The sequence below is a fragment of the Lissotriton helveticus genome, chromosome 11 (genome assembly GCF_964261635.1).
Source record: "Lissotriton helveticus chromosome 11, aLisHel1.1, whole genome shotgun sequence".
Classification (NCBI taxonomy): domain Eukaryota; kingdom Metazoa; phylum Chordata; class Amphibia; order Caudata; family Salamandridae; genus Lissotriton; species Lissotriton helveticus.
Window position 1 is genome coordinate 1101671207 of NC_136072.1, and position 27068 is coordinate 1101698274.

A 27068-nucleotide genomic window follows, 5' to 3' on the forward strand; every position below is an offset into this window, starting at 1 on the left:
AATTCATTTGGTGGGTGCGCCTTCTTTACTCGGCCCCATTGGCGCGAGTCGTGGTTAATAATAAATAGTCACACGTTTGCCTTGAGCAGCGGCACCCATCAGGGATGCCCAATTTTCCCCCTTCTATTTGCCTTCGCATTAGAACCCCTAGCGGCCTGGATCCGACGAGACCCGGTGATCGCTGATTTCGCTGGTCTCCAGATTGGGAGTACCACATCTCGCTCTACGTGGATGACATACTGCTCTACCTGACCGACCCCAAAAAATCTCTTATCGCCGTATTGGACATATTGGCAGTATTTGGGAGGTATTCGGGGTTCTCGATTAATTGGACCAAATCCCGTTTATGTGCCCTACACGAGGGGCATACCAGCCCTACCCCGTAATTGTCCGCTTCAAGTCAGTACCACAGGATTTAAATATTTGAGGATATTCATCTCCTTAGACCCCATACTCCATTACGATAACAATCTGCTTCCCCCTCTATTACGACTAGAACGAGACATCGCCAGTTGGATATCTCTCCCTCCTGGGTAAAGAGGCCCTTTTCAAAATGATCTCCCTCCCCCGTTTCCTCTACGCCCTACACAATTCGCTTGATCTTGTCCCTCCGACCTATTTTAAAGAAATTGAACGCCTCCAGAGAGAGTTATTGTGTAGTGGAACACCATGCATAGCCCTGCAGAAACTTACCCTAAAATGGTATGATGGAGGCATTAGCCTTCCCGACATTAAAAAATACTAGTGAGCTGCTCATCTAGCTGCAGTTAATCACAGCACCTACAGTGGCCCTGATGATCCGGGGGGGTTTGACAAGTGGGACATGATTGGCATCTCACGAATTAAAGACCTGTGGAAGAAGGGAGAAATGAAGACATTCGCAGCCCTTCAAAGCCAACAAGAACTGGCGGACTCGGAGCGTTTTTGTTATACCATATCATTTGGTGGGTGCGCCTTTTTTACTCGGCCCCAAAAAATCTCTTATCGCCGTATTGGACATATTGGGAGTATTCAGGGTTCACGATTAATTGGACCAAATCCCGTTTGTGCCCTACACGAGGGGCATACGAGCCCTACCCCGTAATTGTCCGCTTCAAGTCAGTACCACAGGATTTAAATATTTGAGGATATTCATCTCCTTAGACCCCATACTCCATTACGATAAAAATCTGCTTCCCCCTCTATTACGACTAGAACGAGACATCGCCAGTTGGATATCTCTCCCTCCTGGGTAAAGAGGCCCTTTTCAAAATGATCTCCCTCCCGGGTTTCCTCTACGCCCTACACAATTCGCTTCATCTTGTCCCTCCGACCTATTTTGAAGAAATGGAACGCCTCCGGAGAGAGTTATTGTGTAGTGGAACACCACGCATAACCCTGCAGAAACTTACCCTAAAATGGTATGATGGAGGCATTAGCCTCCCCGACATTAAAAAATACTAGTGAGCTGCTCATCTAGCTGCAGTTAATCACAGCACCTACAGTGGCCCTGATGATCCGGGGGGGTTTGACAAGTGGGACATGATTGGCATCTCACGAATTAAAGACCTGTGGGAGAAGGGAGAAATGAAGACATTCGCAGCCCTTCAAAGCCAACAAGAACTGGCGGACTCTGAGCGTTTTTGTTATACTCAGGTGCGTCATGCCCTACGCTCAGTCCTCCCACATGACACCTCCCCTCCAGAATCCTTCCCCATTGGAAGATAGAATATAGGACGGCTACCTCCCGGTGAAGACTATTTCATTGATCTATAACAAACTGATATATAACATGGAAGACCCCCTTTCCCTGCTACGGCAAAAATGGGTAGCGGACGGAATTGAGATGGATGATGAGGAGTGGCAGGAGGCCGTGTCTTCCCTCCGGGTAGTTGCGATTCCGGCAAGACTACAACTAGTGCAGCTCAAAATCCTGCATAGGGTATATATGACAGGGCCGTGAATGGTACAAATAGGAAGAGCAGAAGCAGGGGAATGTCGTAGGCGTTGTGGACACACGGGTACCTTTATGCACATCATCTGGGAATGCACACACATTCAATCCTACTGGAAGAAGATATGTGAAGTAATGGGGGCGGTCATTGTAGTTCCTATCCACCCGTAAGCACGTAGATGTTTACTGAACATTGGGAACCAACCAATCTAAACGCATACCAGACACAATGGGCCAACCTGAGGTTCATGCTGGCAAAAAGGAACATCGCCCAGGCCTGGGGGGCGGCGGGAACGCCTACACTAGCAGATTAGAAGTCAAGTACGGACTGGTCCATGTTCCGTGAAATGACAGTATATGTTGCTCATGGCTGCCCAAAAAAGTGGTCCAGAATTTGGAGGCCTTGCAACTCGTACAGAGGGGACATTGGTGCTCCCCCTCATCTTAAATCAATATTGAATGTGTTGCTATGATCGCTTGTATGCCGATGACTGTTTACAAAAATATTTACAAAAAACACACCAGCACCTATGACAGTCAGTTACAATGTCGCACTGTTTTGTCTTATTTCAAAATGAACGCAACAGTTGTTTATTTATTCAATATACACTAAAAGGAGTAATACCTGCTGCCCCCCAACCCATTCTTATACCTTTGAGGGCCCGGAATAGTCTGAGTTGTCACACTTGTAGGAGTGTGATGGTTAGTAGTTGTGTTTATATTGTTATTGACACTGTTAGAAGAAGCCATGAGTGATGCAAGCTCAAGTAGCATCCTGCCGAAGTCCCTGGCACCTTTTTTTTTACACATTAAGCACTGATCCAAACCTGTTATTCAAAATCTAAAAGGGTTTTGACTGTTCCTGCAAGTGCCCACTCTACTAGAAAGAAAGGAGCCTCTATGGCTTTATTGGTAAACATCCCCATATCTGACATTTGTAAAGCAGCTATATGGTCTATCCCACTCACCTTCACTAAACACTAATGTGTGAATGTACTAGCACACCAGCAAGCCCAGGTTGGTCCAGCTGTACTCGGTACCCTTTTTCAGTATTCTGCAACAACCACAGGCTAGCCACTGCTTATGGAAAGACTGCTTTACAGTCTTTGCACAGCATGTGTATCTATAGCCACACATGCCTCAAACAGAAAATGGCATGATGTGCTGTAGATTCACATGCTCCCACCCCCTCCCCCGAAGACTCCGGCTGTGATTACTCCCTCTTCTTCTCTTGAAAGTAAATTTCACCTTCCTGTATTACTTTGCTCCAGCTCTATGGTCACCTGCTGTGCGGAAAACAATCAAACAATGGAGCTGATGACCATGCCCATTACCAGCAGGAGGAAGGGTCACACTAACTTGTCACTCAAGAAGAATTATGTGGATAAAAACAACTTGCACACATCCTGGCCCAACACTAGATGGCAGGAGTATGCACTGCATGTGAATCTACCACACTACATGCCACAAATAGATGCTTACTGGGCAAGTAGCATTTTCTTTTTATGCCATCCCTCATTCATGGTTTTATTCCTGATTTCTCCACACTGTTTGTTGCTTTTCAGCGGAGCAGCTGTTTTTAGAGATGGAGCATGTCCTCCCTCACCGCCCACAGAGGATTTACCTGAGCCCCACCTTTGGAGGGAGCTACTTGTCTTCCAGACAGCCAGCGATCACTGACAGCTGCTACAAGGTGAAGAGCCATGTGTACAGCCTCGAAGGGCAGGACTGCCAGTACAAACAAATGTTTGGTACCGACGTGCGAAATCTGGTAAGCTAAGCCCAAGGAAGTAAAATAACTAAGACGAGGGGCAATGCCTGGTGTGTTAACTGAAGATATTGGTGGTAAGTGAGAAATGTGATGCGGAGCTGCGAACCAAAGGGAAAGCCCAGGCTGAGTTTTCTATCACTTGATCATCTATGTGGTGTTCCAGGAAGGCACTATGTTTATATTTTCTGTGTAGGAACTCTAACTATTGCACTGTCAACAGTAGTGGATAGCATATATATATGATGGAATTTTCAAAAACAGAAACAAGCTAATGCTGCAGGTATCATCTAGAGACGCTTGTTTAATCCGAGTGCCCCCATGCTTCCGTGGTATTGTCATTTGGGTTCCCAGTACATTTGACAGCAAGGTAAATACCTGTAACCAGTAGTGTGTTATGACCGGGCATCCCCAAATTATATGGTTGAAATCCCCTTTGCGTTCTGGGCATGTGAATGAGATGGTTGCAGACAATCTGTTTACTCTCCACAGCTGCTGGAGTGTGAGATAAGTATGATGGAGGTATTTGCTTTGAACGAGCCGCAGTTGTGCAGAGATTGCTAGGGTACGAGGCGCCATGCAACCTCCCTCCAGTCGTCATACTCCAGGGGAATCAGCCACTCTTCCCACCTCATTCTCAGACTCAACATAAGGTCTGGGGAGTGGGTTACAAGTGCTCTATAAATTTGGGATATGCCTCCCTTCTATAGGAGACCCATATGCACATGCACCTTCAGCAAATTATATAAACCGGGACCCCAGCCAGAACCTCCCCATTCTGTAACAGGGCATGTTGTTGACGCAGGTATTGGTAGAAATGGGATCTGTGTAGATTGAATTAAATCAGGAGAGTGGGGTCTCAAGTAATACTTGGCGGTCCCACCTGTCCACTGCAGCGCCGTTCTCTATGCCTGTACCACCACCTAGGTCATCTCTGGGGTGTCCCAGGGACGGCTGTTATCTTGTCCAGGCCGATCAGTGCTATCTCTTCCTTGAATGCAGGGTCTTCTCATCCTCCACGCATCCAATCATTTACCACCAAAGTTTATGCTGCCCAATAATAGAGGATATCTGCCATCGTATGTAGGCAAGACATATTTACCAAAGGCAATTCTGAGAGGTTTACTTGCCCCCAAGATCCTACTTACTTTGGCTGCCACAGAGTGAAACCATCTTTGTGGAAAGAGTAGGGGGAAGTTCGGGAGCACATTCCCGGACAATCATCATCTTAAATAGTGGCACTCTGCCCAAGAGGTTGAGGGGCTACATAATCCATCTGTCAATGTCTTCCTGGGCTCTACAGAGGAGCGGCCAGGGGGTCAGGTTTCAGGTTAATTCGGTATCCCAGGTTTTGAAAACTTGGGTGGCGTATTGGGAGATCTGAAAGAGACACGTTAGTGATAGATTCCTTACCTTAGAATATCCCCAGGCGTCAGACTGGATCCGGAATTTTTTTGCGTAGCAGTACCCATGCGCGTCGGTAGGCGTCGTCCGCATCCGTCGTCGGCGTCGTGGGCGCCGTGATGACGTCGTCTGAGTACTTAGTCGCCGCCTCCGCATGCTGGCATCAGTTATTCTTTTTTCCGCGCCAGTTGTACCCTAGTCACTTTTTAATAAACCTTTTGAGATCCTTTTTGATCCATTTTCGAAGTCTATTCGACTCCGACGGTGCCGGTAGGGATGCCCGGGTTCCAGCCCTGCGCCGACTGCAACCGACTGATGTCGGTTACCGACCCCCATCGCCGGTGCCTGCACTGTTTAGGCCTGGACCACGACGACAAGTCCTGCTCCGACTGCCGGGCCCGGACGTCTAAGGCTAGACTGGAGTGGTCCCGTAAGGGACTCTTGCTTCGGCAGTCTGCCCCGCGCTGCTCGAGGTCCCGGTCATCAGTCTTCGGGCTCGAAGTCCACAGGTAAGAGGCACAAGAAGTCGAAGAGGCATCATCGCTCTTCTGACTCCCCCCGACGCTCACGCGACGCGGCCGGGGGTTCGGGCGACACCGCCCACGCGGCTCCGCTGGAGCCGCAGGTGTTGCGGCCTGCTCCACACCCGCCGGTCCGTGGGCATGACGTGACGCCGGGGGAGATTGCAGACTTCCTCATGGCCATGAGGTCGCTCGCTCCTCCGTCGGGTTCCGCGGCGCCTTTGGGCCAAGCGGCTCCGACTGGGTCCCCACGCGGGCCGGGCGCTCCGGCCCAGGCGCCGTCGGGTGCTTCGGCACCAGCGCCGTTGGCGACTTCGGTCCCGACGCCGCAGGGCCCCTCTGGGTCCCGATCCGGGTCGCCGCCGGTCAACCTCGCCGGCTTCGGCCCCACGGGTGTCGCCCCCGGCGCCGTCCCAGGGCGACGTCGTCCCTGGTCCTGCCCTCGATTCGGGTCCGGCGCCGGAGCGGCGCCGCTCTCAACGCCGATGGGAGATTTTTATTTCTATGACCCGACCCCATCTTTTGAGCCTGAGTACCAGGCGGTGGGTAATGAGGAGGATTGTGAGGGGTCTGAGGACCCTCTGGCACGTGAGTGTCAGTCTTCTGCGGACTGGACTGGAGAGCTTGGGGAGGCCAGTGGTCTGGACACTTTGCCCGACACTGGTTTTGTCTCCCCTCCTAGCGTGGCTACGGAGGAGGGGGCTGCTTATAGCGTGGTGCTGAATAGGGCTTCCAAGGCCCTGGCCTTGAGCTCCCCGTCGCTGCCGTGAGGACTAACCTCCTCACTGAGGTCCTTAAACCGCAGTCAAGCTCGGCCAAGCCTCTGCTACCGTTTAATGAGGCCTTGTCAGACGTTCTTTTGGGCATTTGGTCCAGGCCCGCCACAGGGCAGCCTGTGGATAGGAATGTGGCCAGACGCCACCGCCCGGCTCTGGGTGACCCTTGCTTTCTGTCTACCCACCCCACCCCTGAGAGCCTGGTTATCCAGGCCTCCAATTCCCAGACCGCATTCCCGTCGGCTCCCCCGGGCCGGGAATCCAAGAGGTACGAGACTTACGGGAAAAAGGTATTCTCCTCCCTGAGTTTGGGATTGCGGTCAGTCAATACCGCGTGCCTCTTGGGCCGCTACACCCACTCTCTGTGGGACACGGTCACAGCCGTGCTGCCAGAATGCCGATGGAGGTACGGGCTAAATTCGGCCAGGCCCTTATGGAAGGCCGAGATGTGGCACGGTATTCCATCCGGTGTGGGCTGGACACTACCGGCTCTCTAGGCAGAGCGATGGCAACGACCGTGGTGATTCGTCGTCACGCCTGGTTGAGGTCCGTCAATTTCTCGGCCGATGTCCAAAACACGCTTATGGACATGCCGTTCGATGGCCGTCGCCTCTTTGACGACAAGGCAGACCATGCGCTTGAGCGCTTTAAGGACTCCAGGGCTACGGCCAAGTCCTTGGGCCTCTCGGCCCCGCGCCAGCAAACGGCTGCCGTTCGCCCCTTTCGTGCCAAGGAAGGGGCGCCCCCACACGTTCTGGCAGCCACGTGCCGCAGACTACCATCCAGCGCGGTGGCGGATGTGGAAACCGCCGTGGCGGCGGTCGGGGACAACGGCGAGGCCAGTCCACACCTGCCCCTGCAGCATCCGCCTCAAAACCCTCCTAGTCCGTGCTTTCAGGCCCATGTGACGCCAGTGGGGGGTAGGGTTCGCCATCACCACCTCCACTGGCGCACTGGCACATCGGACAGGTGGGTGCTGCAAATCATCCGAAGGGGCTACTCCCTCCCCTTCGAGGCAACCCCTCCAGCCATGCCACCGCAGTACCACCGCGGGTCGGGGGATCACTTGCAACTTCTGCAAGAGGAAGTTACGGCCCTCTTGGCCAAGGGGGCCATCAAGCTCGTTCCTGAGCCAGAAGTAGGATGTGGTTGTTACTCCCACTACTTTCTGGTACCCAAGAAGGGCAAAGGGGGCCTACGCCCTATCTTGGACCTACGGTACATCAACGGCTTCCTCCGGAAGGAGAAGTTCAAGATGCTGACATTGGCTCAGGTTTTGGCTGCCCTAGACCCGGGAGACTGGATGGTAGCGTTGGACTTGCAGGACGCTTATTTTCACATCCCCGTCTTGCCGGCCCACCGGCGTTACCTGCGGTTCACGGTAGGCCACGAGCATTTTCATTTTACCATGCTCCCCTTCGGCCTTACCAGCGCCCCACGGGTGTTCACGAAAGTGATGGCGGTGGTCGCAGCTCATCTGCGCAGGTTAGGGGTTTCAGTCTTCCCCTACCTCGACGACTGGTTGTTGAAGGCGGGCTCGCCCCAGACAGTCGTCAGCCACCTCCAGACTTCGGCCGACCTCCTGCACGTGTCGTGTGCTCCCTCTCGCCGGAATTCTTAACCTGAGGGTGATCGACGCCTCGGGCAGCTGCCGTACGTCTCAAGCGTACCCGGCCGCCCCGCTTCGCCCTTGTGTGCTGAGAAGAGGCCGTGCCGCCCCCTGAAGTGCCCCCAGTACGTGTAGTACTGCCGGAGCCGGGCCGCACCTGCCCCCTGAAGCCGCCGCCGTGACAAAGTCCGAAGGTGCCCCCGCCGCGCACTGAGAGAGTGCGGGCCGTCCCTGCTTCCCCGGGACTTCGAGTGAAGATTGATTCCTGCATCGGGCTCGGGGCCCGCAACTTGTTATTTCCCCGTAATCTGGAGCCGCTCCTTGCCTTGGAGCCGACGGAGGAAGTCCGCACGTCCCCGGAGTCCCCACGGGTGAGTGAGAGCTGTGCGCTCCGTCTACACTCCCCGTTTGGGACCCCAGGCTCCCCCTGACTGCCGCGCTGTCCCCAGAGCCCTCCCGCACCGCCAAGCCGGCCCACAACTGACTCTGTCCCCGAGCCGAGGGGAAGAGCCGATCACGGCGCAGGCGTGCTCACGCCCGATGCGTGAGCCGCGGTAGGGGCTCCGTCAATTTCACCGCGGAGAACGAGCAGAGCGCTGCGAAGCGCATAGAAGGCCTAATACTGGCCTACGGTCCCTAGAACCGGCACAGGAAGCAAGAGTAAAGTAACTTGACCTAAGAAAACTATAAGAGAAGTGGTTTAATAAGTAAACCCCCATTTGAACTTGGACTTAAAAGAGAAGCTTGCCTATTTACAATCTGTGGTGATACAAAAACGTTATTGGTCTTGTAAATAAGTCTGAACTGCATATATATACCTATTTTTACATAAAGAATCGTATTTTGATATATATCCACAGCCTGGTGTCCATTTGTGGGGGGATTGGTATATTTTACTGTGTGTGTGATTACAAATGCTTAACTGAATAACGCCTGAAGAAAAGCCTTGGCTGCTCACGCCACGCACCTAGAGGGTGAGCAACAACCCAAAATTGAGACCATCCTGGCTTGGGAACCCCCCAAGACCCAGACTGCAGTGAGGGCCTTCCTGGGGCTCACTGGGTACTACAGGAGGTTTGTCAAGGGCTATGGCACTATTGTGACCCCCTTGACTGTGCTGACTTCTAAGAAGCAGCCCAGGAATGTGATTTGGACTGACACCTGTCAGAAGGCTTTTGACACCCTGAAGACTTCCATGTGCACGGCGCCCGTGCTCCTGGCTCCTGATTTCTCCAAGGAATTCCTAGTGCAGACAGACGCTTCAGAGCATGGTGTAGGGGCTGTTCTCTCACAGATGACTGAGGAGGGCTGGGACCAACCTGTAGCCTTCATCAGTAGGAGGTTACTTCCACGGGAAAGTAGGTGGAGTGCAATAGAGCGAGAAGCATTTTCTATGGTCTGGGCACTGAAGAAGCTAAGACCCTACTTGTTTGGGTCTCACTTCCGGGTTCAGACAGACCACAGGCCCCTCAGATGGTTGATGCAGATGAGGGGTGAGAACCCAAAACTGTTGAGGTGGTCCATCTCCCTACAGGGTATGGACTTCACGGTGGAACATCGCCCTGGCACAGATCACGCCAACGCTGACGGTCTGTCCAGGTTTTTCCACCTTAGTGATGAGGAACTCCCTGGGGAAGGGTAGTTCCCCCCCACATTTCAGCTGGAGGGGACACGTGTTAGACCTGGCACCTTGGCGTGAGTTTCCCTTCCACTTTTTGCTGATGCGCCACAGATGTTTTTGCTGGTGTCCGCTGCTCAGGGCACTGCGCCACGGCCAACCCGTGCCGCAGTGCAAGTGCTCCCTACTGTAAAGTATATATGTGATTGATGTCCATGATTGGTTCATTGGATTTACTGTCAGTCCCCAGTAAAGTGCACCAGGAGTGCCAGGGCTTGTAAATGCCAATACTGCTAGTGGGCCTGCAGCGCTGGTTTCGCCACCCACAGAAGCAGCCTAAAGATGTGTCTAGGGTCTGCCATTGCAGAACCTGCGTGCAGTCTGGGACTGTCATGCTGGCTGGGCAAGTGCACACACTTGCCAGCCCCTAAACCTTCCCTTAACTTCATATTAGTCACCCCTATGGTAGGCCCACGGGCAGGGTGCATTGTAAGTGTAAGGTAGGACATGCTCTGATGAGTGTGGCATGTCCTAATAGTGAATTACTGCCAAATCCGTTTTTCACTATTGTAAGGCTACCTGTTCCCTTTAGGCCAGATGGGCTGCTGGAATTATTACACTCTATAATCCCAGCAGGCTCAGGGAACATGGTAGAAAATAATGTTTAGTATGCCTGAACTCAGAATAATAAAATACTTCTTTTAGTAAAGTTTATTTTAATATCCTGTGTTTGCAAATGCTACTTTTAGAAAGTTAGCATTTGCTTGCCTAACCATTTCAGCCCGCCTCTGCTTGGATGTGTATCTGACTGTCTGGGTTGTGTGAGTGACAGGGCTGGGGGGATGACAGGTGGTGAATGCAAGGATTACACCTTAGTGGGAGGTAGGAGTTTCCCTGGACTCTTCATCAGGCTGTGCTCTGCCACCACAATGCTGGTCTGAACTGCATATATATACCTATTTTTACATAAAGAATCGTATTTTGATATATATCCACAGCCTGGTGTCCATTTGTGGGGGGATTGGTATATTTTACTGTGTTTGTGATTACAAATTCCTAACTGAATAACGCCTGAAGAAAAGCCTTGGCTGCTCACGCCACGCACCTAGAGGGTGAGCAAGGGTAATTGTAAGGGGTCATCCTTCGCCCTGACTTAGAGGAGAGGGTCCCTGCTTGTCACAAGTGCATACTTGCGCCAACCAGAGACCCCCAATTCTAACAGTAATGTTCACCTGGAAAACCATCAGGCCCAGCATCTTACCAAAGCTGAGGTCAGTGAGTCTTGCCCACTTCCTCCAAGGTGAGAGGTTGATTGAGATCCTCGTTTGGAAGCTGTCAGGCGAGGCATTGGTAGGTCAGGGATCAACAGGGATTCGCCTTCTGACGTGTCGAACTGCTGCATAAAGGAATCTGTAATAGTCCACAAGGGCTGAGGCTATGTCAGAGGTGGTTGTTACCACCATTCCCGATCCTTCTGTGATGCATAGAACTACTTTGGATTCTGTATCTTTGGTGTATACCCAATAGAGAAGTTTGCTTGATTTCTTTCACCATTCGTATACCCGCCTGATAAATGCCACCCAACGTAGATGGCCCTAATCAAGGCAGAGCTGGCGCACGCTCCAGGCGATGTATAACCCCCTCCGCCTGATGACCCTGGTCACTGCATTCTAGTTTTAATATGTCCAACTCAAGGTCTGTGATCTGTGCGTTGTTTTCTCCCTCCCTGCCCCTACGGTAAGAACAGGCAATTCCTCTCATGGCGGCTTTACAAGCTGCCCATAGCATCCCAGGCAATTCCACTGTCCCTTGGTTGGTCTGTTGGAATGGAACACAGAAAAGTTTATGAGAGTTATGCCTGCAATTTGTCTAACCACTGGTAATCTCACAGGGTAGCATCCGACCTATCCTTCTTGTTCCTCACCATACCACTTAAGTTTGGACCCAGCTATGTGCAAATCAGGCTTGACCCTCCTCTTCATGAGAACAGTCCAGCTCAGACTGCCTGACCAGGTCCTCACGGAACCAGAACACAAGCATCCTACCCTAGGACCAGTTTCATCCTGATGAGGGCTCATCAGCCAGGTATAGCTTGGCTCCGGTGGCACAGTGAGCACATACTCACGTCTGGGCTTACCCTTGCCATTTAGGCCGGTACCTGAATGCCTGCAACTCACAGCACAGGAATGGGAGACAAGGACATTGGTTAAGAACTAGGCAATAAAATGCCATATTGGCCTCTCGGTCGCCAAAGTCAAGTGTGGAATGCGCCTTATCTGAGATACCCCTCAGTAGAATAGTGGTATTCGATATATGTAAGAAATCCGGTTCTGGGAGCAACAGTAGGTCAATACATATGAGCGACCTGTGAGCCACTAATGCATGAGTGTAGCTGTGGACCCTTGAGTTCCACACCCTCCATGTGTCACATAGTTCCAAGGCCATTCATCCAGTCTGCCAACCCTTTCCCAATCTACTGCGTTGCCCCTAGGGGTCTGCATGAGTCACTGGGGTCTGATATGTTATTGAAGTCCCCTTCAATAATTGTCGCATTATGGGACAATTTTAGTAAGAGTTCATTTTATAGAGACTTCTAGCCGCAGATTCCTTACCGTATAATTATCCTCAAGCGTAACACTGGATCTGGAAATTCTTGAGCAGCCGGTAGGTAGCGTCTTTCAGCTCAGCGCTGGAAAGGACGAGCGCCATGCCTGTATAGGCTTCACACCAGTGTGCTGACGACAGTTCTTTTCTTTCTGCACCAGTCAGCACAGATCTGGAGAAAGCTACCCCCAGTCAATTTTTGACTGACTTTTTTCCACTTTTTGTTAAGGTATCTTTGAGATTTATTTTCTCCTGGTGTGCCAAGGATGTCCCATTAATAAATCATTTGATTTCAAAACTCTTATGATGCCGGTCAGAGGTACATGTCTGTCACAGACCCACACTTGGTCTGGTGCTTGGAGCTGGACGACGACTCAAATGCCTTCGAGGATTGCCACGCCATGAATCCGAAGGAAATGCAGGAACATTCCTTGAAGCTCCTTGCGGTCGGGCCTCCATGCAACTCTTTCGATCCCAGTCACTAGAAAGGGCATGGGACCTCTCGCAGAGCCACTCGTCATTCAAGTCAGTTGGGCAAGTCCCACAAGCGTTAAGAAGTCAAAGCACTCTTCAACTTCACGCCTGTCAATGACCTCGGACGCGGAGCGAGAACGATGACACCACTTGAGGCCTTGCTCCTTCACAGAGCCTATGCGAGGGTCACCTGCGCACCACCCAGAGTTTTCTAGAGCTGGAGCGACCCCTGCCCAAGTCAAAGTTTTATGAGGCCATGCACCTCATATCCGGGGACAATCAATGGCATAGTCTTTTGGAGTACACCCCCCAGGTCATCAGGAGTACCCCGTATGGTATACCCTGTCATAATCATCCCTGGTGGGAATGTGCCCAGTAGATGAGTCTCCAGTAGCATGAAATTGCTACTGTATGGTGATGCACCAACTGCATGAATGCACCTCCTTTGATGTGATCGAGTAGGCCATTTACGCTCCAAGTCATTACCATATATGCACACAAAATGATTGGGATAATATCTACTGCTGTAGGGCAAGGAGGACCACCCGTGTCCTGCTGATGCTGGCTAGGCTCCGGTGGAGCCTCGTTCCCAAAGCCACACTCAAGGCACAAGAATTTCATAGTGGTAATGCAAAGAACCTGGCCGGCACCAAACCAGAAACAAAGAAACAAAATAGCAAAACAAACCGAACAAAACCTCACCCCCAACTCCCATCCCTTTGTATACTTCACCCCTCTCCATACTACCCTCCCCTGAAGAAGCATCTGTCACCCTAACTCACAATCCCCCAAAGAAACTAGGCAGTAAATATAACCCCTCTTCCCCTCCACTGCCTGCTCCCCCTGCATTGAAAGAACTACATATAGGATACTGGTGCTGGCGTACAATCAGGGTTAATTGCCCCCTGCAGTACCTGTCTCTCTGTGCCAGTTCAGTATCATTTAATGTTGAGGATTCCCAAAGGAGCCTCCAGTCCCATGGTATTGCTCAAACTCTCGCAGGGCCACTCGTCTTGGCGTCTTGGACCAACAGGCTTTCCCTTCCTTCTAATCCCGCAATTTCTTTGAAGAGGGGCTGGGCACTGTGGAACCTAGTTCAATGTAAGTGGTTGCTGTTCTGTCAGCCAGTCCCAAGCCGCCTCATGTGTTTTTTCAAAGTGTGATTTGGAGGCGTTGATCACATGCAATTTCGCTGGGTATAGGAGCAAACATTGCAGGTTCATAGCATAAAGCTTTTGCTTAACGTGACCGTATGATTCTGCTGTTGTTGTACATGGTGTGTGTAATCCAGAAAAAATCATGATGAATAGTTGCCTCTTTGCCCATGCCAATCATAGGATGGCATCTGTCTCAGCAATTCAATACTTTGGCAATCACATGGTAGGGTGGGGAGCCCAATGGGAGCTTCTGTGGCGGGGATCTTTGTGCACCTTCGATGATGAAACACAAAGAACGACGGTCGGCATCCATCCATGACCAAATCCACTGTTCCAGAAATATTTCAAGTGTAATGCCCATCGCCCCTTCAGAAAACCCAGTGAAGTAAAGGTTGTTTCTGGAGGCTTTGTTCTCTCTGTCCTGTGCCCAGACCTTGAGGGTTTTGGATGCCATAGCCTGTCGGGAGACTGCAGTTTTGAACACTTACACTATGTACACTAGCTCAGAGATCCTCCCCTCCACATCTAACACTTTTATCAGCTGTGTTCCTTAGGTCCTGCTTCAATAAGGCCATGTCCACTCGTTTTTCACTTATCTTGGATTCTAGTGCTAATTTGTAGTCTTGTATAGCTTGTAAGATCACTGAGGTTTGGCGCGTGTGTTGTAGAGTGCATATTGCTTTGCTAATAGGACCTTCCACCCTAGTCTAATCCAGGCACATCAAATTAGAGTGTACATGCATTGGTGCAAACTTGGGCCATGCAACCCAGCTCTTTCTCCTTCTTGCACCAGAAATCCTGCAGGTGGATAGATAAAACACCACTTGGGACCTACGAAAACCTAATAACACAAACTGCAAAATGGCATCTACTTCCCCCCGATCTCTCAAGCTTCTACCAGGTCTTCAGATTATCATGCAGTTTTCAAACTTATTGGGCACTGTGACTCTAACCTCCCCGAAGTGGTACTTAATGCATGGAAAGATTCATCCACAGGCCAATGACCAAAACAGTGTAGAGGGAGATGTAAAGCTTCTGCATAACAAAAAATTGTATTGCATCCCTGGAAACACAAATGAAGGTAATAACCACTTACTGGACTGCTGCAAGCCGCAGGTTGACAGTACAACATTAATTGCTACACTCTTTCTCTTACACCCAAGCCTTTTTACAAGCCCCCTTGATCACCTTTTTTTTGTGTGAAATGTTTTTATAGATTTTAGCTAACAAAACACTAACAGTATCTCGATAGGTTACATAGAACGCTATCTGCATATTAATTCATGAAAGTATTATAAGCATAGACCCAAGGAGTGACCTTCATTTACAGTTGTTCTGGACTACCCACAGAGTTATTTATATATCTTGAGTCTTTTCAAGGGTGTGGGAGTCAGGGGGGTAAATTAAGTGTCTAATACATTCTTTCCATTCCACTAGAATGGCTGATCATTTAGGATCATTTTTGTACAATTGTATACAAATGTCCTCCCTCACAGGCAACACCCATGTGTACACAGGTCTATTTGTTTAGATAACTGTAAATATTTTGGGGGCCTGTGGTGTGTAGAAGGGTCTCAGCTCTAAACTTTTTCAACAATACCTTCCATACACTTATCACTAATATGATCAAGTGTGGGTAAGAACCATCGGATACCCTTTTTAGGAACATCATATGCAAGAGCTCAGTAGAATTCAGTTTCCCTCACAGTAGCTGTAGGTCGGTATTCATCTCTTGTTCAAACCAACAGAGTAGTTGGGATCCAGAATATACTGTTCCTGGTCAGAAACTTGCAAACCGCCCTCCTCATAATGACATTGCCTTGCCCACCTCCTCACGTGAGGGGTTAATCAGTGAGCAATTGTTTAAATGCTGTGGGAGATAGTCTGTGCATACAGTACAGAAAGAAATATAACATTGAATGGGTGAATCCTCTTAGACACAACTGTACTTCCTCATAATGACAGTAGTAGGCCTTGCCAGAAAGCAAGAGATTTGCACATTATTCACTGTGTTTTGTTCGTGTTTAGCATATGCCATTTGGTACCAGTGTGTGATGCTCAGTTCCATGTATCGAAATGTATTACTTTCCCTAGCAACTCCAATGCCAGCTACATTGTCTCCAATGTAGTTTCAAGTAAATCACTGAGAACAGAAGTGATAGATCCTTATTTATTTTTGCATCTGACAATGTTCCAGGTGTCTCTGATATGGTTATTTAGACACCCACAGTTTCTGCTGGGTTAGCTACTTACGCAAGCGTATCACTTGCATACAAGATGTCCTCTGCATCTAGTGAGCCTCCAGGTCTGCAGCCTTATAAGTCTGTTCATCTATTAAACAGTTTCTCCCTCAGCTCGCATGCTGGAGGCTCTACCACTAGTGTGAATAGCAGGAGGTAGGAGGACAATGAGCAGACCTGCTCTTTCCATCTCTCATTCTCTTAAGACCACATTGGTTTCTGTAACCCTCAAAAATCACCTTTTGTATAAAGACAATGCAATTCTGCTCAGCAGTCAACGCCTAGCAGATCACAAATGGCAGTTGCACCCAGAGGTGGCACTCTGTTTCCTACGCTAATGGGGAGAACCTTGTCTCGATCTGTCTGCCACCGCCAAGAGCGTGCAATTTCAGCAGTTCTGCACATTGGAGTTTCCAAGGCGTCTCCCGCTTGGAGATAGAACTTGGTACTGCCATATGCCTTCAAGCCGACACCTCCTCTGCCCCGAATTGTGTAAGAGAGCAAGACCAACTGGTCTCAAGTCAGCCTAGTGACCCATGATTGTAGATTATGGAATATGGCAGCAAGAGTTCCTGAGCATGAGCACCTGTCCTCAGATCAGGCTACCCCTGTGGGAAGACGTGCTGTCGCAGCAACAAGACAGGGATCTGCACCCGGGCCTTTGCAATCTCCATCTTCATGCTAGCGATTGAGCAGACGCAGCTGAACACCTTTGACCTTCCTCCTGAGGTGGTTAATGTCATCTTGGCGGCCAGGTGTCACTCATCAAAAATTATATACTCCTGTTGTTGGAACAGATTTGTGACTTGGTGTGGCACTTGGCAAATGTATCTGATGGGTTATTTTTTTTGTTTTCTTTTTCTTTTTTGGCCCATGCCTGGCAAGGTTTGCTCTGGGCACAGTTAAAGAGGGTATCTTTCGGGCTTTCTGCGCTGGCCAGAGCAGCCCTCATTATTTCAGTCACATGTTGTGATGTGTTTTTGAAAGGCCAACAGCATCTGTTTCCTCCCTCTCCCTTAGTCATGCCACTGTGGGACCTTGACTTGGTTTTCACATATTTGATGTGTGATCTCTTTGCGCCACTTCACAGTTGTCCCTTGCGGCTTCGCACTCCCAAGACAGTGTTTCTCGTTGCCATAACATCAGTGTGGCAAGCAAATATGCTTCAAGCTCTGTCAACCTGCCGTGCACCACCTTCTTTCCAGACAAACTAGTTCTGCGGACGTGAGCATCCTTCCTGCAGAGAGTTGTAATGCCATTCCACTTCAGTCAAACCATCACCCTGCATGTGTTCTATGCTCCTCCTCACCTCCCTAAGGAGGAGATATTCCATTACTTGAACCCTAAAAGAGCGCTGAGCTTTTATATTGATCATACCAGAAAACACCATTTGGATGATCAGCTCCTTATGGGATTTGCCGAATAAAAAAAGGCAAAGAGGTGCAGCAGCAGACCAGCACCCACTGGATTGCGCACTGTATTAAGGTGTGCGACACATTGGCCAAGAAACATCCTTCGGAAGGACTGCGAGCTCATTCCACCAGGGGTAAAGCTTCTACCACTGTGTTGGCATGCAAAGTTCCTGTCCTGGACAGCTGTCAGGCAACTTCGTGGGCGTCACTCTATATGTTCAGGAAGCACTACTGTCTAGACAGCCATGTTCACTGAGAGGAGCATTTCTCCCTATCGGTCCTACAGAACTTTTTGGTTTCAGTCCATTCCAGAGATCCAGCTGGAATAGTTTCCGTATCCAGTCTGATGCCTGTGGAATATTCAAATGTAAGGAATCTGCCTTACCTAAAGTCTCTACCAGACTTACTTCAAGTCTCTACCAGAAAGAACATTACTGGAGATAACTTGTACAGTGCAAACTTATATGCTTTTTTATTCTGATGGCATTGGTATAAGAACGTTTATCTAGCCAAAGTCAGATCAGAATCTCACTTGAATCAATTTATTTCTGTTCCGTTATCCTGCTCTGGCAGAGAGGTCTTCACGCCCTGTCCTCTAGATGTTAGGAACGTTTTGATAATCTGTTTAAACAGGATAAATGCAACAAGAAAATCCAACCTTTTGTCAATTATCAAACGCTGCATACAGAGTTGGCCATATCAAAACAATCTTTATTCAAAGATGGATCATGGGCATTACCCTGTATTATCAATTGAGATAAAAAGCTTAAGAGGCAAACCTAAGGCCAATTTAACTAGAAGAAATGTTCAGTTATCTGACAAATGTAGTGCTTGGAAATCAATTCATACTTTCAGTTTAGCCTCCAGTGCGAAGGCAGACACTCTTGCGGGACAAGCTGCCCTGAAAAACCACTTCGGTTGATTATACTTTGCTCCTGGTGCCTAGAGTTAACCTGTCTGCTTTTTTGTCACGTAGAATATGAGACCACGATGGAGTATAAGCTTGTTACTGTATTGCAACGCGTATGACTTATCAGTGAAGATCTTGCAATGCAGAAGAAATCCTGTTTCTGGATTGTAGCAATCTTCTTTGAAGTCATAAACACCCCTGCCTTCTCCGCTTTCGCTGTTTCTCACATGACACGGCTCTGTGTAATGCTATCTTAGCCTATGAAAAATAACTGTGTGTGAGGCAACTGCCCGAACAAGGCATGACGTGATGTGCAAGCCTCTGACTTTCTTAAACGGACAATGTATCTTTTGTCTTTAACAGCTTACAGACTTCATCAGTTTTCAATTTGGTTTCTGGTCGGTCTTTCCCTAGGCAGCAATGCTAGGGTTTATACAGAAATGTAGTTTTAAGGATTATGTACTGATTCAGAAATGTAAGCTTTTGATGGGCTATTTGTTGGATTTCAGCTCCCATGATGGTTTGCCATTAAGAAAAATAATTTTGCATGTAATTGGAGGGCTGCAGGATCCCTGCACTGTACCAAGATTAGTCTAACAACCATGACTTTAAAGAGGCTTCTTACAACACAGAAGTAGGATTGCAAGTAATTAACTTTTCAGATCTTTCCATTCAACCTGCCTATGGTTCAGTCTAAGAAGCATTTGTGAGGAATATTCATCATTTGAGAGTACTTGAACCATTGAATTACTGCTTGGTGATGAGACTTCACTTCCCATTCAACAGTGCAGACATCTTTGAACTAATCTCAATCACCCTATCTCTCTGACCACAAACAGCAACATAATTCTGGATTGTGAACGTATTCTAGAGTCACATGCTGTGCATTATTCCCCTTTACTTTTCTATGTCTACTGTATAGCGTGCTCCCCTGAGATTCACTCCTTGTGGCCTCACATGACCTCACTCGTGACATATGAAATCTGTGACTGTGCAAGTTACACTTAAGTCAGTTACGTATAACTGGTGAATTTCAGTGTCTTTTTTGGGGGGCAGAGTTTTAAATGGTAGTTTTTTTATTATTAGAAGACCTACATATAACTCTACTACTCTACTTTTAACTTTAGGGTGTGTGTGTATATATATATATATATATATAGATAGATAGATAAATAAAGTATATAACAATTCGTGGGAAGAGCATTTGTTTGTTTTGCTAATAACACTGGTCTAGTTTGACGAATCTTCATGAAATTAGACAAAGCTACAGCAAAAATGGCTGAATAAAATGACAGCAGTTTTGCCAGAAATCTACATCTTTACCTAGAAAGCAAATTTTTTGATTCGGAGAAAATTTGGTAAGTAGTTTTTAAGAAATTTAGTTTCAAAATTAATAGATCTCTTATGCCGAGGGAATCTTCAGGGACCGGCAGATCAAACGATACCAACTGATTGGCTTCTGACATCATCAACAAAGGTATTTGGCATTCAGTTTAGGACTCTTATAGATGGCAGGGTAGGGATAACCTGACCCCCTAGAATTATGGATTGGGGTTGCAGAGAGACCCCTGGGACCAAAATAAAAGGAATTCTGGTACCGCAGGATTTTTTGTATTTTTTTTCAATTGCTGGACTGGTCTTTTTCACTTAAAACCCCTAAAAGTGGGCCAGGGAGGTGCAATTTTTGTTAAATTTAATATGGGGGGGGGGGTGTATGTGAGCCCCCCTCCACACAGCCAGGTATTGGCCCTGGAACTCCATTCCCCTGGGGCCTGAGTACTTTATATTAAGGAAGGGGTCTGTTTGTGACCCCTCTCCCCATGCCTGGTATTGGCCCCTGGGACCTCATCCACCAGTATCAGAAGCATGATTGATCCCATCACGGGCGGGAGCACAAATCTGCTTCCCTGCCTGCAAAAGAGCGAGCAGGGAACAGTGATTGCATCCGCTGCTGGAGCAGAAATTAAGGCTGCTCCCACAGGGCAGGAGCACTTTCATTGTTAGCAGCTCCTGTCAACACCATCGATGGGTTTTGGATGGGGAGCCGCAAGGAGATTGAGTTCCAACCCACTCCACCCACATGCATCCCCCAAAAGGGAAGCAATGTTATGGGTGGCCTGCGTGGGACAGCTGTACTTGTCCAAAAAAAAACTCTGGAATCCAGAATGGGTGCTGTCTGGGTTATCTGCAGAGCCACGGGGGCCTTGGGGCTTCCCACATTGTACCAACAATATTTACAGATGCAGGGGTTCCAGGTGGGACTGGGGCACCCAAACAAAAAAAAAATAAACAATAAAGGCAGTGACCGCAAAATAAATAATGAATGAGCGAGCCGCTCATTTATTATTCACTGTTCCCGGCAAGGAGTGCCACGTAATGCCCTTCGTAGGCTAATTTACATATTTCTTGCTTTGTGGCACCCGAGTCTGAGCAGGGAAACCACCATCATCTTAAATAAATGTTTCAGGGCTACAAGGACTGCAACAGCCCTCCACAAGTAATTCTGAAAAGTAACCCTTGGTTAAATGGGGTGTATACAACATAACTCCAGGAAAAGTTAATGGTATTTTTAAACCTTTCCGAAGCTTAAACTTTTTCTCTTCAGCTGAGTATTGTAGTGACCCTTTGTGATTGGTCTTACGGCTGCATTATGTGGCCTGAGAAGTGTAAAAGGTGACTAAGCCAGTAGGCTTGTCTTGTATAATGGCGTGGTCGCCTCTTGACAAAGCCAATAGACTTGCCTTTAATTGTCGATTTGGTGACCCCTTGACAAAGCCAATAGACTTGCCTAGTATGTTAATGTGTTCACCCCTTGACAAAGCCTGTAGGCCTGCTTTCATATAATGATGTGGTGACGCCTTGACAAAGCCATGTTCTTCATACAATAATGTGGGTTACCCTTGACAAAACTGATAGGCCTGCCTTGTATATTGTTGTGATCACCCCTTGACAAAGCCTATAGGCTTGCCTTGTATGTTGTGGTCGCCCCTTGACAAGCCGACTGGTCTGTCTTTTATATTTTGATATAGTGACCTTTTAACAAAGCCATTATACCTGCCTTATTTAAAATGGCATCCCTTTATATTGTGATGAACGTTCTTATTGGTTGATCGTGCACACAGAGGTTTGGGGGAGCTGTCCCCTGTGGGGTTGGGTGCAGGGCCTTTTTGACGTAAAATAACACTTTACGTTAAAAATCAAGCTCTAGAAATTCCCTGAAAAAACAAACGTTAAGGTGATATTATAGTTAGGTAGGTCATGAGGTCAAACTTTACATTAAAAAAAAACTCAGAAATTGACTAGAAAACCAAACGTTAGGTCTGGTAATATCATCTTCGTACGTTTACTTTTTTTGTTTTACTCTAGAAAACAAAGGTTGAAGTGGCGTTATAGTTAGGTGAAAATGGCAATTAAAAAATAAATTAAACAAAAACACTGAAATTCACCAGTTATAATTTACTCACCATACTTATCCATAATTTGCACCCCAGCATTCTTTGCTCATAAACTCACGTATTACATACTACGTAGCAAAGCACTGTTAGACACTCTCACAGGTCCAGTTCGAGATCGAAGTTATGAGTGAAAACCTGCTCCTGAAGTCCAGGTAACTCCAGTCGGATTACAGCAGTATGATCTAGTCTAAGAACCGTGTGTACCCACTGAACTCTCTTCTTATTCCGCACCGGCATCTGCGCTGATTCGGAGCCCGGCACAATAAACTGCATTGGTCCCATGAATGTTGATGTCTGCAATTCCGCCGCTAGAGGAGTCACCACCCATTGTGGTATCAGGCTCCGATACACCCATACTTTGTTGTGGTACAGCCAACATCAACAGCCATCAGACTTGGACACTATTCCACTGCTGCGCAACTGCACAGAGGCCCTAACCCACATTTTTGACTTGGACTCCAACCAGAGTCAACTATATGTAGATAATAGTGAAGAATATGGGGAAAAGTTTGCCACACTTTATGGTGGGTGCAATTGGTAAATGGGCCTACAAGATGGCAGTGGGTTGGAAACCTCACCGATACTGTGCGATGAAGAAATAACTTATTTCAAAATAGTGTTTAGAAGGGCTCCTGAGGTCCTTGACCACCACCTCCACACGATGGAGGTAAAAACGACTGTGCTCATAGAGGTTGTTTACCCTGGTGAGGCCCTCCTCTTCTGCCCTTCAACAAAGCTCTCACTAAAAACGTTGTTGGGCACTTGCACTAAAAAATGCTCTGGTCCCCCCTTCAACTGACAAGTCACCTGACTACCCCTAGGTGACCCGGACGTTTTGAACTAACATTACTCCTGAAAGTTGGTGGTGCAGGCGTGCACCACCAGAGTAAATCATAGGGTCTTGTGGATTGCTGCCCCTTGCAGGAACTCTAAACATACAAAATATTTGGCAAACAAATGTTTTCCTCGGCCTGCTTTGCCTAGAGGCCTATTAATGCCAGTTGCCACCCTGGACGCTATACTTGCACTGTAGGGCATGGTCGTCAGATTTTACCCACAGTCCCAGAAGGTTCTTTGCCCCATACTATTGAAGTTGTCCAGGATGTGGCCAAGATTGTCATCTGTTTGGGCCAAAACACCATAAACTGTCTAGGATGGGCTATGGGAGCAAGGACAGTGCTCCAGTGCCACACATGGACGAGATCCACAGGTTTCTCAAATGATGTCCAGGCATCCTTGATCGACATGCCCTTCGCTATCTCCTGCATGTTTGATGGAAAGGCAGACTCATCCCTGGAGCTTTTTAAGGAAAGCTGGGCCATGGCATTCTCTTTGGACCTTTCAGCTGCAGTTCAGCATTCCCCAGCCCACCCCAAGAGTTCTGGCCTTTTAGGGCATATACCAGTGGCTTAGCATATTGACAGCATAAGGCCCTGCTTTGTGTACAAGAAGCTTCCCAGCCCTTTCGATGTTAGTGTTGTGGGCCCAACAGACAAGACCATGAAATCAGGAGCAGCACACATTCCACTCCCCTGTCCCTTAGGATGTGACCTCAAAACCTTTGTAATGTACCCTGAGCAGCACTCTGCCATCCGGCTGGAGGAAGGGTCAGCCACTTCTTCCAGTGTTGACAAAGCATTGTATTCAACCAGTGGGTCCTTCAAATAGTCCAATGGGGCTATGCCCTGCCATTCCTTTTTGACCCTCTGCACCTGCCACCTAAGTCAGACCAGCTTCCGGAGGACCATCTTTCCATTTTGTGTCAGGATGTGCAGGCTCGTTTGGCCAGAGGAGCCGTAGAAAGGTTACCGGCTTCAGAAGTAGGAACTGCATGTTACTCCTGTGCTACCTTGTGTTGCGAAGAAGGACGGACGTCCTCGCCCTATTTTTGATCTTCGTTCTCTCAACACCTTCCTGTTTAATGACAAATTCAAGATGCTCATGTTGGCTCGGTTTCCTTCTGCTGTTGGACCTGCAGTACATCTATTTTCGTATCCCTGTCATACAGGCCCACAAGCACTACTTCATGGTGGGGCAGAAGCATTTTCATTTTGTAGTGCTCCCTTTCTGGCTCACCAGTGACCCTCTGGTGTTCACAAAAGTGATGATTTTGGTCGCTGCCCATCTTTGAAGGCCGGTGGTACCAGTCTTTCCCTACCTTGACTGATTAGCTATTGAAAGCGGGCTCACTGCAGTTTGTCAAGGAGCACCTCCAGACGACGGCGAACCACTTGACATTGATGGAGTTCTCATTCTGCTTGCCAAAGACACACCTGACTCCTTCACAGGGTCGCCCCTTCATCTGAGAGATCTTGGATATGGTGTGCTTTCAGGCCTTTTCCCTCAGGACAGCGAGTCCAGGACACTCTGGCTATGTTCTTATTGTTTCAGCCTTTGTTCTAGGTCTTAGTGAGGCTTCTTGGTCCACTAACCTCCTGCTCCGTGCTCACCTACCATGCCAAATGGCTTATGCGGGCTCTGCAGTGTTACCTGAAGTCTCAGTGGGCCCAGCACCAAAGCAACATGTCAGATGACATGCAAGTGTCCGAGTAGGCTGCAAAAGCGCTGCATTTGTAACTGCTAGACTGCAGTTGAATTAGAAGCAGAATCCTTTCACATCCAGAATTGAGAGTGGTGATGAGTGACTCACTACTGGTTTGTTTAGGCTATGTTGGCGAGGTGGTGATCAGATGACTTTGGTCTCCGCTGGACACTCACCTCATCATTTTGCTGGAGTTGCAGGTGATTTACTTGCTGTTGAAAGTCTTCCTCCTGTCTTCAAGCAGAGGGTAGTACAGGTGTTCGCTATGTGTCAGGAGGCACTACGCCTCTGGAATTGGATGAATCATCAGGGCAGTATTTTCAAACACCAGGGCAGACAACCTCGGGCAACAATGCTTGGCGTGTCACATTTGGCAGTTACACCCAGAGGTGGTGCATGGCTTCTTCCAGCAGTGGGAAGAACCTTGGCTGGACCTCTTCCCCCACCACAAGAATACACAATACCAACACTATTGTATTCTGGAGTTCGAAGTTCCCAAGAAAGCTCTCTCTGAGACTCATTCTGCCTAGAATGGAGCATAGTACTCCTTTACGCCTTCCCAATGCTACTTCTCCTGCCCTGAGTACCGAAGAAGAGCAAGACCGACCAGGTCCAAGTCATTCTAGTGGCCCTAGATTGGACCAGAAGAGTATGGTATCTGGAACTTCTGATCCTGAGCATCTATCCTCCGATCAGTCTGCCGCCTCACAAAAACCTTCTTTACAGTAGCAGAGCAGTATCTTGCACCCAGGCAGGACACAATCTGCATCTACAGGCACGGAGATTGAGCGGCAACAGTTAATCTCTATTGACCTCCCTTCCAAAGTTGTTCTTATCCTGGCAGCCAGGCACACAAAATCTGTGTATGCTAGGCGCTGGGATACGTTTATGGCTTGGTGAGGCACCCATTAGATGGACTTGTTGCAGGCCAAACTTTCAAATATATTGTTACCCAGTACTAGGGGTACCAACCATGATGGATCCTTTCTAACCACAGGGACCATTGGTTGTCATAATTAAAAATATTCTGTATATAAGTGTGCAGAGTGAGTAGCAATTTCCGATCCTGACAAAAGCCTAGATCACCCATTATAGGGACAATAGTGGCTGAAACATGTTGACCTATCACACAGGCTAATACATGCATCACATTAGGTTTGAAAAGATTTCCCTTCATTTTTAATCCTATTCCTTGGACACACTAATAAATATAGGCTGTTCTACCAAGCTGTAGTTTTATTGTAATTTCTTCGCTTTTTTATTCCTCTGCACACCACCTCTCACCCACACCACTGTACACAGTGACCATTCTCAAGAGCTCCTAACCTTGCGAGGAAGTTGTAACTCACACCCTATTATAAACAATTTATGGTGTGATCAGGCTCCCTGTGATGAAGCATGCCACCTATGAGTGGATGAGGGTTCTCGTCCTTAAAACAACCATGTTTTAGCAGCGCATGAGACAGCTCTCTTTAAGACCACGAGTATTTTTTGTTTGTCATTATCAGCGCACATGTTCATGATGCATTACTGTCTTGATAATCAGGTCTGCCAGGTTGGGCATTTTGCCCTTTCAGTCCTGCAGGAGTTTTTTGGTCTGAGCCATTCCAAAGACCCAGTGCCCTGGGAGGTACTGCTTTGGCATCTCTTCACAAGGTGAGGAATCTATGGTTAGAAGTATCCATCAGATGAACAGGTTACTTACCAGGTCTAGTCTGGCACCTGGGGATATTCACAAGTTAAGGAATCTTCAGTTTGATAGAGTTGCCACCAGACAGAGTGATAATGAAGGTAAGTAACTGGTTTATTTACTTATTATTAGTAATTGTGGGAAGGACGAGGGCGGGGGGGCTGGACAAAGGGGAATACTTACTACTAACCAGGAGAGCTTTGGGGAGGGGTAAGGAGGGTTTAATGTGGACGTTCACCCACTCACTAAAGAGCATACCCATTGCTATACATCAACTTCACTTCTAAAGTTACTACAGCCAAAAAAGAACCCCAAAGAGTAGCAAATGTACTTCAGCTCGGACCTGGAGGATGTCCAGCTCCAAACATGGCCAGCCACTGGTATCACAACTCCTTACCATATAAAGCTATTTTTCAATTCCAGAAAAAATGCAGTCTAATAGACTGCTGCAGGGTACTACTTATCCAATGGACATTTGTACCATGAACAATACATCATATTAAAGTGTGCAGGTTTCTTGCAGAAAGCACTGAATCATTCAAGAATTAATTACTAAAATGAAGATTCCTACGATGCAGAACTATGGCTACATGAAAGTAAGCTGATCTTATCCACCACTTCGATAATAGAGCAGGACTGCAAGGATTGGCAAGAGTTTTCTGGTGTCCGGGCATGTGCCCATATGGAAGTTTGGATACATGACGGTCCTATCAAGACTTGTTCTATCCATTGGAGCCACTACACAAATGCAGTTGTACACAATTGTCCTTGAAGACTTTCTTGTAGCCTACTCTTAAACTCAGTTAACTAAAGCTGTAAAGCTTTCTGTTCATAAGAACAGTTCAAAGATTATTTAAAAGATGAAATATTGTAGATAACTCATCCATACTTTATTCCTAGGGTCCCCTCCAACTTCCATATTAACCAGAGTATCCTTACCCTAAGCTTTCACAAA

The 27068-nt window shown here is 48.0% G+C and overlaps 1 protein-coding gene across 4 annotated transcripts in view; it reads left to right on the forward strand.

Annotated features, from left to right (window-relative positions):
* Positions 1-27068, forward strand: part of SMPD4 (sphingomyelin phosphodiesterase 4) — a 641449-nt gene that overhangs the window by 571734 nt on the left and 42647 nt on the right. For all 4 annotated transcript variants that reach the window (XM_078667774.1, XM_078667777.1, XM_078667775.1 and 1 more), the window contains one exon: positions 3499-3704. In XM_078667774.1, coding sequence (XP_078523900.1) covers positions 3499-3704 — 206 coding nt within the window. The remainder of the gene's footprint in view (positions 1-3498; positions 3705-27068) is intronic.